This window comes from Aphelocoma coerulescens, chromosome 4A (assembly GCF_041296385.1).
Source record: "Aphelocoma coerulescens isolate FSJ_1873_10779 chromosome 4A, UR_Acoe_1.0, whole genome shotgun sequence".
In the NCBI taxonomy this organism is placed as follows: domain Eukaryota; kingdom Metazoa; phylum Chordata; class Aves; order Passeriformes; family Corvidae; genus Aphelocoma; species Aphelocoma coerulescens.
Window position 1 is genome coordinate 14,290,030 of NC_091018.1, and position 12,764 is coordinate 14,302,793.

The window sequence follows — 12,764 nt, forward strand, 5'->3', positions numbered from 1 at the left end:
TTCTCTTGGGTCCTCTATGCCTTACTGAGGGTGATAGGTACAGCAGTCTGGCCTCCAGCTCCAGCTCTGCTTCTGAGACAAGGTGGTTTAACCTGTTTTTTGCGTCACAGTCTCAGACAGATTACAAGGAGCAGAACAGAGCAATGCAACTGCTGAATTTGCAGTTATTGGGGTATCAGATAATACTGGGAGTTAAAGATCATCTAGGTCCAATCCCTCTGCCGTGAGCAGGGACATCCACCACGAGATCAGGCTGTTCAAAGCTCATCCAGCCTCATCCAACATGGGCAATTTGGAGCCATGCAGAGGAAAGCTTCTCAGGGGATGCTTGAGTCCTGACCCAGGTGAAGGCTTGGAATGAGATGGGAATAAAGAAAATGGAGAAGAAAGAACAGATATGTTCCTAAGATTGGTAAGATATTACTCAGTTTGGTTTAAACATCTTCTCATTCAACTGGGAAGGAACATGGTACCTTTAGAGAAGAGGATGCCAGTTCAATTGATGACTCTTCGAGGCCAAGATCTCGCCTTCTCTCAGCCCGAACTTCTGCATAACTAAAAAAACCAAAACAAAAAACCCCCAAAATTATTCTGCAGTTCCTGTGCAGGTAAACTGCCATAACAAGTGTACATTCATTTTCTAATCTGGTGATGATGAACAAGAATCATTTTTTTGCATGGTAGCTTAGTGATCCCTACGCCAGTGCCTTGGGCAGGACAAGGTCAGGTCCCTCCTTCTGAGGGTGCACACAGCTGTGCATGCATCAGAGCTAACACCCTGCACTCCAGTGGAAGATCCAAATAAAAACCTAGGTGCAATGTGAAGTGCAGGAATACCTATAATGAGCCCCTAAAAGAGTATATTTTCTTTCCTTACTTTTTCCCCTCTTAAATAATAAAATATTTACAGTTACAAATGCCACATGATTCACCACTTGGATAAACTGGAGAGGATGTTTCAAAGACTCTCTGAGTGCTCATGGATCATGGGCACTGAGAGGTGCCAGACTTTAGGGTGATGAAATATTAATGAGCTGCAGCCTTTGTGGGAGGCAAGAGAAGTTGCTGAACTGACCTCACTTATATAATCGTGGCAATGAATTTTCCTGAAACAACATTTTAACTTGTGTACTTCAGTAACGTATTTTAAACCTTAACTATCTGAGACAGAATTGAACTTCAAAATCTATTTAGGGCTACATTATTAGGTTTAAGAGGCACTGGAACCAGAAAGAAGAAACAAGTCAATGCACAATAAGTTCAGACCTTAAAGTGAAGCTGAATTCCCTGAAGGATGGCAGAAGCAAGACAACTGAGGAGCAACCTCTCTGTGTAACATTTGCTTATGTTAACATTTCATATGCAATTTATATCACAGATTATAGATTCAGAATCAATAGAATTTGGGTTGAAAGGGACCTTAAAAATTATCTGGTTCCAACCCCTCTACTGTGGGAAGAACACCTTTCACTAGACCAGGTTGTTCAGGGCCCCAGCCAACCTGGCCTTGAACACTTCCAGGGATGGGGCAGCCACAGCTTCTCAGGGCCTCCAGTGCCTTACAAGCCTCATGGTGAAGAATTTCTATCTAAGATCTAATCTAAACCTATCTCTGACAGTTTGAAGCTATTCCCCTTTGTTCTACCACTCCACGTCCTTGTTCAAAGTCCTTCTCCAGCTCTCTTGGAGTTCCCTTAGGCACTGGAAGAGGCTCTAAGATCTCCTTGGAGCCCTCTCTTCTCCAGGCTGAACAACCCCAGCTCGCTCTTCCTGTCTTCACAGGAGAGGTGCTCCAGCCCTATGAGCATCTTTGTGGCCCTCCTCTGACTCACTCCAACAGATCCATGTATTTCACATTTACTAGTGTTTGCTCTTCCAGATGTTTGACAGAAAAAGAGGGGACCAGAAAGAAATTGATTCCTGACAGTAAAGAAATACACAGTGAGCAGTAAGTTTACTCAAGTTAATAGAGCAGTTAATAACAGTGAGTCACTATTTTTCCAAGCCCTTCAGAAAACACATTCTTACTCTTAACACAGTCTTTTTTCAGATGGCAGTGGTGATCCAGCAGATCCCCCTCCAGAAGGTGCATTCACAGAGCATCCCACACATGCACTGCCTTCCAGCATGAGCTGCAGCTCAGCACAAGCAGCTTCCCACTAGGGGGGGATCCAGGGCTGGATTTGGGTGAGGAATAAGGCCAGCAAGCCAGCAGCTTAATAAGTCATAAATATTTAAAGCTCTGATCAAAAGGTTTCGTAGGAGTTATGTGATCTCATTCATGCCCAGAAAGCTGTCTGATTCCCAACAGCTTTAATTCTTTCTGTGGCCATGTCATCACTAGGGACAAAAGGGGAATGTAACACACTGATAGATTTGGCCAGAGGTGACTTCCAAGCTATTGCCCCAGTTGCCGAAAAACAAAACAAAACAAAAGTAAACAGGTAAATAAAACACATATTCCCTGTTGGAACAGTTTCATGGAATTACATATCATTTTTGTGCGTCAGTAGGCACAGCAGGTATTTGGTTAACATGCAGCAGAACTAGAAGAAGCAATGGCTCAACACTGAGACATAACATACACTGTGAAGAGTTTGGTGCTTGCTCCTACCTAACTACCAGGTGAGTGCAAACAATGAACTCGGGCTTGGAGTTCCACTGGTGGTAGGTGATGTAGTAGTGGGTCTGCAGCCATATCCACTGCTGCCCTTTGGTCAGGAACCGATAGTAACAGGACTTTCCTTTTCCAAACTGCATCACTGTTTAATAAAAAGAGAAAGCCATTTATAGCAAACAGGGATTTCATGGTGCAAAGGTGATTGGAAAAACAATTCAGTCCCACACCCTTCTCCCAGACTAGGGCAGTGCTAAAGTGGCTCTTGAGCTTTATAAAGAAGACAGATGATACACAACCAGGTACTCGGCTTTTGTGTAGGGTCATTCCTGCTGACTTTCCAGAGTGCTGTTTGTTATTTTGAGATTGCTCTTATAACTGGTATATAAACATATAACTAGCTACATTCTTATAACTTACTCATGGGCTTCCCTGAAATAAGCATAAATAACATTAATCAAACAAATTATTTGCTTTTCATAAGTACGTGAGAATGCATTTCAAAGACTGAAGGTGTGACGTAAGACTCCTAATAATGGCACAAAACAAGACAGTGGAGTTTTAACAATTTAACTGAGAGTTTTCTCCAAGACCTGGCCAATGCCAGCCTGGTATGTATTATCAGGCTACATCCAGAAAAATCTCAGGTTCTGTAATACAACTGGAAAATAATGAGGGGAACTAAGTTAAATAACCACATTAATTGTTCCAGACTGCAGGGAATACAAAATGAAACATGCTCACTTAAAATACCCACAATTAATGCAAAGTAAAATACAAATGTGGTTTAAACAAACCCATTTCACTTGACAGTAGTGACACAAGATGCCTGCCCAGAGTGTCAGTGTGACTAACAGGAACTCAGCAAGCCACACTAACCCAAGTGGTCTTTTACTCACCTGCACACTTCTACTTTGTTAAAATATCAGGACTGACTTCTTTAGCAATCCCATTAACAGCGATGGGCTTTAGATGAAGCACTTAGCAGAGATTTTCTGGCTAACCTAACGTGCTGGGGATCCCTCAGCTCATAGTCCTGGCAGAAATGTCCCGAAACAACTTCTCCAAGCCACTTTGCCAGCACTTTACTTTGCTTCCCTGTGCAGTAAAAAGATCCTTCCCTACAGGTGTGTTGTGCAAATATTCTTCTAATAGGTAAGAGGAATGCATGGCTGATAGAGATGTAGAATATAAATCATCAAATTTATTCTCTGCTGAATGACCTGACTCACTCTCAATACAGTTTGTGTCCATACCAAACTGCACATGAATTATCAAAAGGCCACTGTCTCGTTAAGTATCTCACTTGTATCTGAATTCTTTTAAGCAAACAGCACTAAGAAGTACTGTACTTGAGAACATTTAAAATCCTCTATTAATATTCCCATCTATGCTTTTGTTGCACTTGACACAACTTGTGTGTCCCCCCTGTCACAGCTTCCTCCATGTGCTCAGCCAGGCAACCCACTTCCCTGGCAGGGGCTGTACCAGTGGCTCTGCCTGGACAGGGCAGAGCAGCCAGCAGGGAAGTGGAGCAGGGAAACTTGACATGCAGAGAAGTATTCTCCCCCATTCCCTTCTAGGTCCCTCAGCTCCTCATTTGTGTAAGTGGTACAGGGTTTGTGGTAGAGATGGGGGTGGTTTGCAGCTCAGAGATGGGTTGTCTCCAGTGAGCTGTGGGGCTTCTTGGTAGAGTTTCTTGGTCCTAGCATCATGCTGCTCTGCATCTCAGAGCAATTACAGAATCCCACTTGCTCCACTCTCTGGGGTGTCCTCATTTGCTTTTGACAAAACACTCTCCTTTCAAGTGGAGATAGCAGAGAGACAGACACTGTCCCCAACAGGAAACCTGTAAGTAATATTTCTTAGCAAAATACCCGATTACCTAGATGCATTTTACAAAGTATGTAGTTATTTTTCATTGCAGTGCTTGGCAATGCAAAACCACCGCAGGACACATGTAACTCTGGCTCAGTATCTCAGTCTGAAATGCACCCAATAAAATGGAAAAATCTGGGTCTTGGGGATAAAACATCTCACACCTGCTAGGAACTGTACACTGATTAAGAGTAGACCACATCTGCAGACATCCTCTGCCCTTCTCACACTGGCTCCAGCCCTCAGTAGGACATGGTTCTCCAGCATTGAGCTGCACTGCTGTGGAACTCACGTGAGTGCTCCTTCTATTCTGGCTCCCACAGGTCACACCACTTCTCCTTGCATGAAAATGAACTTCATGGACCTTCTGTGGTGTTCACACATCAGCCTGAACTTGACCCTTCTGCTTTGTTGTTTTCCTTTCAGGTCGACCAAACATGAGCAATCTTCACCCACAGGGAAATTGCGTTCAGTAGTTTTGTATTTAAAATAATACTGGATCTCCAGAAGCATTTTACTAATGAGTGAGTGAGGTTCACAACATCTAATTGCACAGGCAGGTGATCCAAATGATATGCTCAGAAGGTGTTTTGGTCAGCTGAGCCTCCTGGCTGACTCTGGAGCCCAGGGGAATGGCAAGACCCCATGAACTGTGATGAATCAAGAAAACTTGCAGGACAGAGGGGGGAAGTTCTAACTCCCAATCTTTTAATCTCATTTCACTCTGAGACAACCTGTGCTCAAACAAGGTATCTGCCAATTTAGGAAACCTGCACAAACAGTTTCTGATTTGAGTGAATTCTGCAGGTTTCAACCTCCCAGGTAAGTGTCAGCTGTGACAGTCTGTCATGGGAAGAGAGAGTTCCCTCGTGCCCCTGAAGATGAAGCCTTTTGTGATGACAGCAAAAGGTTTTGCACCAGTGACAAATGAGATGAGAGACAGACACATTGCAGAGGGAGGGCAACTTACAGTGTTCATGGCACCTAGCAAGAAGCTCCAGGTCATCTGCATGGTAGTAATCATACCCTGATGTTCCCAAAACCTCAAAGGGTAAATATCCTATAATAGGTGGAGCCCTAGAAAGGAAGCAAAGAGCAGGGAGTGAGCACAAAACTTGATGCTTTGACATCCTGGCAGATAAACTGTGATACCAGCAACAAATACCTTGTTCGTTCACTTGGCAGGGAAATCTGGAGTGGATTTTCACACAGGCAGTGATGTATTTTCATATACAAACAAACAAAAAAAAAAAACCCACAGCAAGGGAGAGGTAAAAACTGAGAAAATGAAAAGGTGTGTGTTTACTCTTTGACAGCCTATTCATTATGTGGGTGTAGAGAAAGGCATGTACGTATGTGAGTGACTCAATTCATTAAGGATGCTTGGGAGACACAGCTTGAGAAACGCTATGGCTGATCCCGCACATAACAACTTGGAGCTGGAGTAAAATTATCCAGTAGGCTGGATGTAAACGTCACCTGGGTAGTAACTGTGGAAGGGAGAGTAAGTGGGAAGCTGCAGTGTGTGTCAGGACCAGCTTGGGAAGAAGTAATTGCTCCCCTGGAAAACCTTGGGAAACTAGAGCCAACAAAACTTTCTGTGCTGATAGTACAGATAGCAATAGGCATGGGGCTGATTTAGGGCTGGTTTTGTTTTGCCTGGTAGAGAAGGAATTGATGAGGTATTTAGATAGGCACATTGCAATGACTTACCTCACTATTTTGCTATCAATTCTAGATTTTCATTTTTCTAGGCAAAATAAGAGATTTTTTTTTTTGCAGGTGTCCTAATGCAGCCTTCACCAGAGCCTGATAGCTTATGATTATGAAACCACTGACATGTGAGGAGAAAACCACTGTTTTTTTCTCTCCTCCCTATCACTCTCCATCCTCCAGCACTCAGGTACAGTCCTGTCTGCACCAACTCAAGCACTCAGTGAGGCAGAACCTGTGCTAATGTGGCTCCACCTGTTTGTTCGGGCTGCAGGATGTGCTGGTAGTGTGAGGTTCACCTGCCAAGTTCAGTGTGTTTCTCAGAAACAGGGCAAAATAGTAAATAACTCAAAATGGGGCAGGCTGAAGTGGATGGTGCCCATCAAAGCTGCCTCTCCTGCTGCCCTGCTCCTGGTATGCTGACTGCTCTTAAGGAAGAAGGCCATAAAGTGGCCAGGACTATGAACAAAAAGTTATTTCAGTGTAGTACCTGTGGGTTTGGATGGATCAGCTCTGAGTTTCTTGGTTGTGTGGAGTTCTCTCTTGGCTGAGCTCCACATTTGTCCTCTTGGGAGACACAGTGGGCATCAGTTATTCAGCCACAGAGAGCCCAGGCAGGTCTGTAAGGTCTGTAACCTCCCTCTTCCCCACAGCTGCAGGCAGTCTGGCACCAAATGGGAAATGGGGGGAGAAGGAGCATCTAGGGATCTGCTCAACAGCAGCCCCAGGAGGAGCAAGGTGTGAGCAGGAGCTCCTGAGTCCCAGCACAAGGGGTTAGCTGGGAGAGCCAGGCCTCCACTCCACAGTGGAATCAGACTGTGCTGAGCACACAGTGGTCTCTGCCACAATACAGCTTTATTTATTCAAGTAACTTTTCCTAGAGCACTCTGTTCCTTTTCCTCATGTGACCCAGATTTCTGTTAATGATAATAATATGTGTATTTATCAAAGTGTCCTTCCTTGTTGTCTCTTCAGCCGAATGCATCACTGTTTCTCCTATTTTTAATGACATGCTTATATTCAAGACAATAATGTCTTTCAGATGCACATCAGATAAACATTTAAGCTGATCAGGAAAGTATTATGCTTTCCTGAATATCAGCAGAGCTCTTTATATAAGAAAGCAGCCACAAAATGCTCCTCATCTGTCATTTGACAAGGAGGTGCCTTGTGGAGCAATTTAAAAGTGTCTTGTTAGCTTAAGTTCCAGCCCTGAGACCTGCAACTTGCTGTGCAAATGGGAAGGCACAGTCTTTAGAGAGCCTTTTGGGTGCAGTCTTTTAATAAATGAAGGGAAAATAAGAACAGTACCACAGTGCAGAAGAGAAACAGATCATTATCAAAGTTGACAGGTTTTTCTTTCTCTACACACATTTACATATAGACCCAGAATACAGACTTTTCCTATTTTTCTCATATTTATTCAGATCTATGGAATGCTTTTATTGCATCTGTCTTTACTCTGATTTAAGTTGCAATCATGATAGCAAAGGTCCTGATTCCAGCTCCTGCTGGGTACCCTCTGCCCCTGTTGATGGCACACCTAAGTGCCAGGCAGCCTGCGGTGATGCAAATCAGCAAGAAACAGCAACATTTCCCAGTGTCCTGCAGACTGTACTGGAGAGAGCTTGGAATCAGATTAAATGAGACAATTCCCATGATCTGCTTATTCTTGGGTCTGAGCTCACTGCTTGCATCTGGGGTTGTCACAAACTCTGCCTCAGCATCTGCATCATCTTAATTTCCTCTCAGTAACAATGGTTTCCTCGCTGGGGATATCAGTGGGACTGGAGTGTCTGCAAGCACCCAGCACAGAGATTCCTCTCTGAGTCATAACCAGATTCACCAAAAGACTCTTTGACAAGTTTCAAAGTAGCTCCTACTCACCTTTTTCACAGGAGCTGCTGGGACACAGCCCTGTAGAAAAGCAGCTCACTTCATCAGTGAAGTGAGGGGCTTAGGGCTCTTTTACACATCTTAACATTAATCAGCTGATTCTGAAAATGTGCATTATCAGACAGGCCAATTAAAGTCTAACAAAGCCACTCCAGCAAGATCTCATCTGAATGAATAATTATCCAACTGTCCCAAACCATGCATAATCAGCTGTAGGGCTGTCACTGGGTCAGCTCCTCCATGCTTCAAGGTGTGAGGCACACACCTTGTGTTCTATATAAATGGAAGTTATTATTCATTTGTATTTGCTCTCTCTCTTTCTTGCTCTAAATGTGCAGATGATATTTAGATATTTTCCCTCACCAGTGTTTTTTTTTCCTTAGAGCCTTATTTACTGGTCTTCTGTTTTTAGTAATGACTACCTTTGCACAGCTCATAAGGGAAGGGATAATGGAATGGGTAGGATTTTTCAATGTGCTTATTGTTCAGTGTGCACATATGTCAAATCCAGAGAAGTAAGAGTGAATAAAACCCTCCAGCTTCTTTTGAAGAAAATGAATCCTAAATTAAGCAGCTTAATAAAGTGGTTCCAGTCTGTTTCATTCACCAAGCTGAATTCTAGTCCACCATATTGCATTGTCAAAAACTAATCTGCAATTAAATAATAAAATCCACTGGTTTTTATTTTATTTTTAGAAATTCTATAATTTCTCAAGATGAAAAATCAAAAGTTTGTTGACACAGCAGAATATTTAGCAGGATTCCTAGAAGCTGTAGTTGTAAAACAGAGGAGCTAAACCAATATGGGGAACATATTGGGACCCACACTGCTCACTTTCAATGGCTTATTATCTTGGTCAGAAGATCAGACATTTTTCTAGACATTTTCCATGGTTTCTTACTTGCCTAAAATATGGAAAATAGTGAAGCACTTAAGGATGCCTAATAGCTAAGTTCAGAGTATTGCTACTTACTACGTTGCATATAATTAGAACTATTCCATTTGGGATCTCAGGCGAGAGGTACAGAAAGTTTTCTATTTTTAAACTACAGTTTATTTATTCTTCAGTGACTAAACCCAAATCTCTTACCTGTGGTCCAAGAATAAAAACTTCCATTCTAAACTATGCCTCGATGTAAATTCTTCACATGGCTCTTCAATGTTGCAGAGCTCCTGCAAAACAGTGGGCACATTCAGACATTTAATTCCATGAAATAACAAAAGGAGTCCACTATCAAAACCTAGGATCCACTTTGTTGATATAACAAACCATAGGAAAATACAGTGCTTTAAAAGCACTTGACTTATTTTCCTCTAAGGAATGTGTCAGACTTGTTTTATAGATGAATGAACTGATGAAAAATGGCTGAATAGTTTACCTTGAGCTGAATTTCAGAGCTAGGATAAATAGTCTTAGGGTCTCATCTTGCACTCTTTAGGCAAAATTCCACAGCTTTTTGCAAATACTGGTATTCGAATATGGATGACAGCTCCAGGTCCAGCCTCTAACTAAGCTGGCTAATGCCCTCTTGGGCAAGCAGCACCTGGAGTTGTCATCCCTGTCATCAGTGCACAGTGCCACAGGACATTTACAGACCAGCAGGAAGAGCCCATGACACACGTTTTCCATGTGTTTCAAGATGCAGATGGCTTCCTTGCACAAAGGAGTGGTGGATGTATGTCTTTGAAGGCTGCAAATTCCCAAGTGGAGTACCTGGTCCCCTTGTCCTGGAGCTTCCCAGGCTGCCCCCTCCGAGACATCCCATCACAAAACCAGCTCTTCTCAAAAGCAGCTCCTGCTTTATACCTTACCTTTCCCAAATACACACTTGTGTCATCTCCCACTCCCAGCCACAGCGGTGTCCTCTCTGCTCTCCTAACCCCGTGCACAAGCAGCCCGTGCCGCAGACCCCGCTCCCGAAGCGCCCGCGGCCGCTCCCGCGCCCCAGGGCAGAGGCGGCACAGAGCTCACCTTTAAGAACTGCGGTGTGACAAGACGAACAGTCGCTACCAGGCAAATCTGCTCCTCCGTGGCTGACCTGAAAGCTCGTGCAATAGCTGACTCAAAGCCATTACAGGAGGGTGTAGGCACTAGAAACAACCAGACAATTTATTTAAGAAGAGGAAGGAGAGCTCTCTTTTCATGTCAAGACAGGTACGGTGACTGATGAAACCCAAGCAACAAACTCCTCCTACCCACGGGGTGATGCCACGCTGATCCACGCTGATGTTATTTAAAGCATGACCCTTTAGGCTCCAAGTTACACAGCTGTAACCACCTATCCCTGGTTTGCAGGGGAGCTTTGTAAGACAGCTCTGAGCAGCTCAGTGTGCAGCTGCAGTTTCCTTGCCTTTCTCCAGGCCAACATTTGCAAGATTTGGGATCTTACAGGCACCTCAAACTACTTAATCTCTGTAAAGTGTCATTTCACTGCCACAAGTGAAATAGAATACCATATTTTACTGGCTATTTGAATAAGTAGGCAGCTTTACAATAGGCAGTGGGTCAAACAGAGGTATTTTCAGTATGGTATCAGCTTTAGGCACAGCAAGAAGGAGAGCGCACTCTTCTGATCAACAGCTTCCCCACCACTTTTGTATGAAAAATATATCCAATGTATGCACAGCTCATTCCATCTCTGACAATTACAGGGCATTTTCAGCAGAAGCAGAGCCTTTAGGATGCTACAGATCAACACAATTTAAAGGAGAGAGGTGGAGAGGCAAAGGTAGGCCGAAACAGTAACTTACCATGAGTAAAATATTTAAAATCCACTACAAATTTCACATATTCATACATCAGGGGTTCATTTGGATCTAAGCTGCCTCTTGCTAAATGGCAACAAAACTCTATTTGTTTTTCCGCTGAAATGAGAGAAAGAGAGGGAGACACAGACAATGGTATTAGAAGTCTGCACCTTAGGTCGCTCACATATTTAATTTATCTACCAACCCTGCTGTGGTGGTATCTGGGCACACCCTGCTGGGATGCTTCTGATACCCAAAAGTAAATATTTAACTGCTAGGAGCAATTATCAGCTGTTTCTGCTTAAGGAAACGTATTTTCTTGTCTTTACAGTCACCCCAGTAAGCTGGGTGTGAAACCCTGGCTATACTGGCCAGCAGCATTGACTTCATGGATGCAGGATTTCATGCAAAACAGTTACATGGCACTGCAGTATCCTGTTCTGGCACTGCTCAGAAGGACCCAGACCCCAAGCGCACTGAACTCATCCTAAGCCATTAACAGTGAAGGGCACCGTGCCAAGCTCTAATCCAGTTTTCTGCCCCAAGTCTGAACTCTATGGATTAGACCACAAGGCCTTCAGCCAGAGGGAAACCACCCCCAGGGCAGAGCATCATCAGGCTGCTCAGCTCCCACTGATGCTCATGGGGCAGCAGGGAGGGGAGCCCAGTGCTGCTTGGTGCCCTTGCCAAACCCACCAGGAAAGGGGTGGGGGCCCAGCACAGGTTTGGTGAAATGCAGGTGATGGGAAGATGCTCCTGCCTGCTCTGGTCCTGGGGAGATTTTCTGAGGGAAAGGGACCTTCTGGGGGTGGGACAGCAGCCAGCAGTACAGATCCAGATGGAGTGTTCCGATAGGAAGGCTGGTGCTTAAGTTATGTTAGGGCTTCTCTTGTGTCCTGAGACATGCAAGCTTCCTAAGGAATAATGGCTCTGCCAAAACTGTTTGGGATTTCTCCAAATTTTTGTTCCCCTAAGCCCTCATTCCCTTTTCAGGCTTAGTCTAGCATCCCACCTGGGGAAAAGCATCTCCTTAGGGCAACTCCATGGGGGAAGAGCAGATGGTAAAACAAACACTATCCTAATCAAAGAGCAAGTACTGGGAGCACATAGGAACATTAGAACTGTGATGCACTAAACCCACAAATGCAGCAGAACAGTAGTGGCAGGCAAGAGCATTAAATAGCTGGAGAGCTCTGTGCAGACTCTCCTGGGAGCTGTTTACCTTTGGCAAACTTCCCTGACCAACAGACAAGAGCAGAACTTACCATTTAGAAAATCAGCTGCAACAGGATCTGTCATGAGCACATGTGGAGAAAGGAGCTTGTACACTTCACTCTGCTCCCGCTCAGGCAGAAAGTTTAATATATTTTGGTCCACCAAATCTGACTGATACAAAAGAATGCTTTGTCATGTTCAGCAGTACAGCCTGACACAACCACATGCCTTTTCATCCCTAACCAGAGCACAGACGCTGCCCGTCTGGCACGGATGCCTAAGACAAGGAAGCCCAGTCAATCTGCAGATGGATCTAGGGCAGAATATAACCCTTAGGCTATTTTACCCCAGGATTACTATCTATTTGCAAAAGGTTGAATGAGTCCCAGAGGTTGCCCTTCCGTTCAGACATAGGCTGGAGAAGAAACCCTGGTACCACAGGAATATAACATGATGAGAAGTGAAGCATTTTTCTTTGAAAGCATGACACAGAAGAGGGAGAGCTCCTCCCCACATCCTCTGTTTGTCTTCTAGGCTGAACATCTGGCAAAATCAGCTTGACCTGCAAGTGATTCAGTGCTCATCAACCCACACATTCTGACTAAAGGGGTTCTACCAAAATGTCAGGTATTTGTTCTTTGCACACCAGGACATTCAGGTAACTGTGTGCTCAAATTTCCCCTCATATAGGGCATC

General features: G+C 44.1%; 1 protein-coding gene across 9 annotated transcripts in view; it reads right to left on the minus strand.

Annotated features, from left to right (window-relative positions):
- The window catches only part of PASD1 (PAS domain containing repressor 1), a 115,540-nt gene that overhangs the window by 11,985 nt on the left and 90,791 nt on the right, over positions 1-12,764 (minus strand). For 8 of the 9 annotated variants that reach the window (XM_069015414.1, XM_069015415.1, XM_069015419.1 and 5 more), the window contains 7 exons: positions 12,119-12,239; positions 10,857-10,970; positions 10,078-10,196; positions 9,196-9,278; positions 5,466-5,572; positions 2,615-2,762; positions 474-555 (listed from right to left, as the gene is read on the minus strand). In XM_069015414.1, coding sequence (XP_068871515.1) covers positions 474-555; positions 2,615-2,762; positions 5,466-5,572; positions 9,196-9,278; positions 10,078-10,196; positions 10,857-10,970; positions 12,119-12,239 — 774 coding nt within the window. The remainder of the gene's footprint in view (positions 1-473; positions 556-2,614; positions 2,763-5,465; positions 5,573-9,195; positions 9,279-10,077; positions 10,197-10,856; positions 10,971-12,118; positions 12,240-12,764) is intronic. The other variant, XM_069015420.1, reaches the window with a different exon arrangement.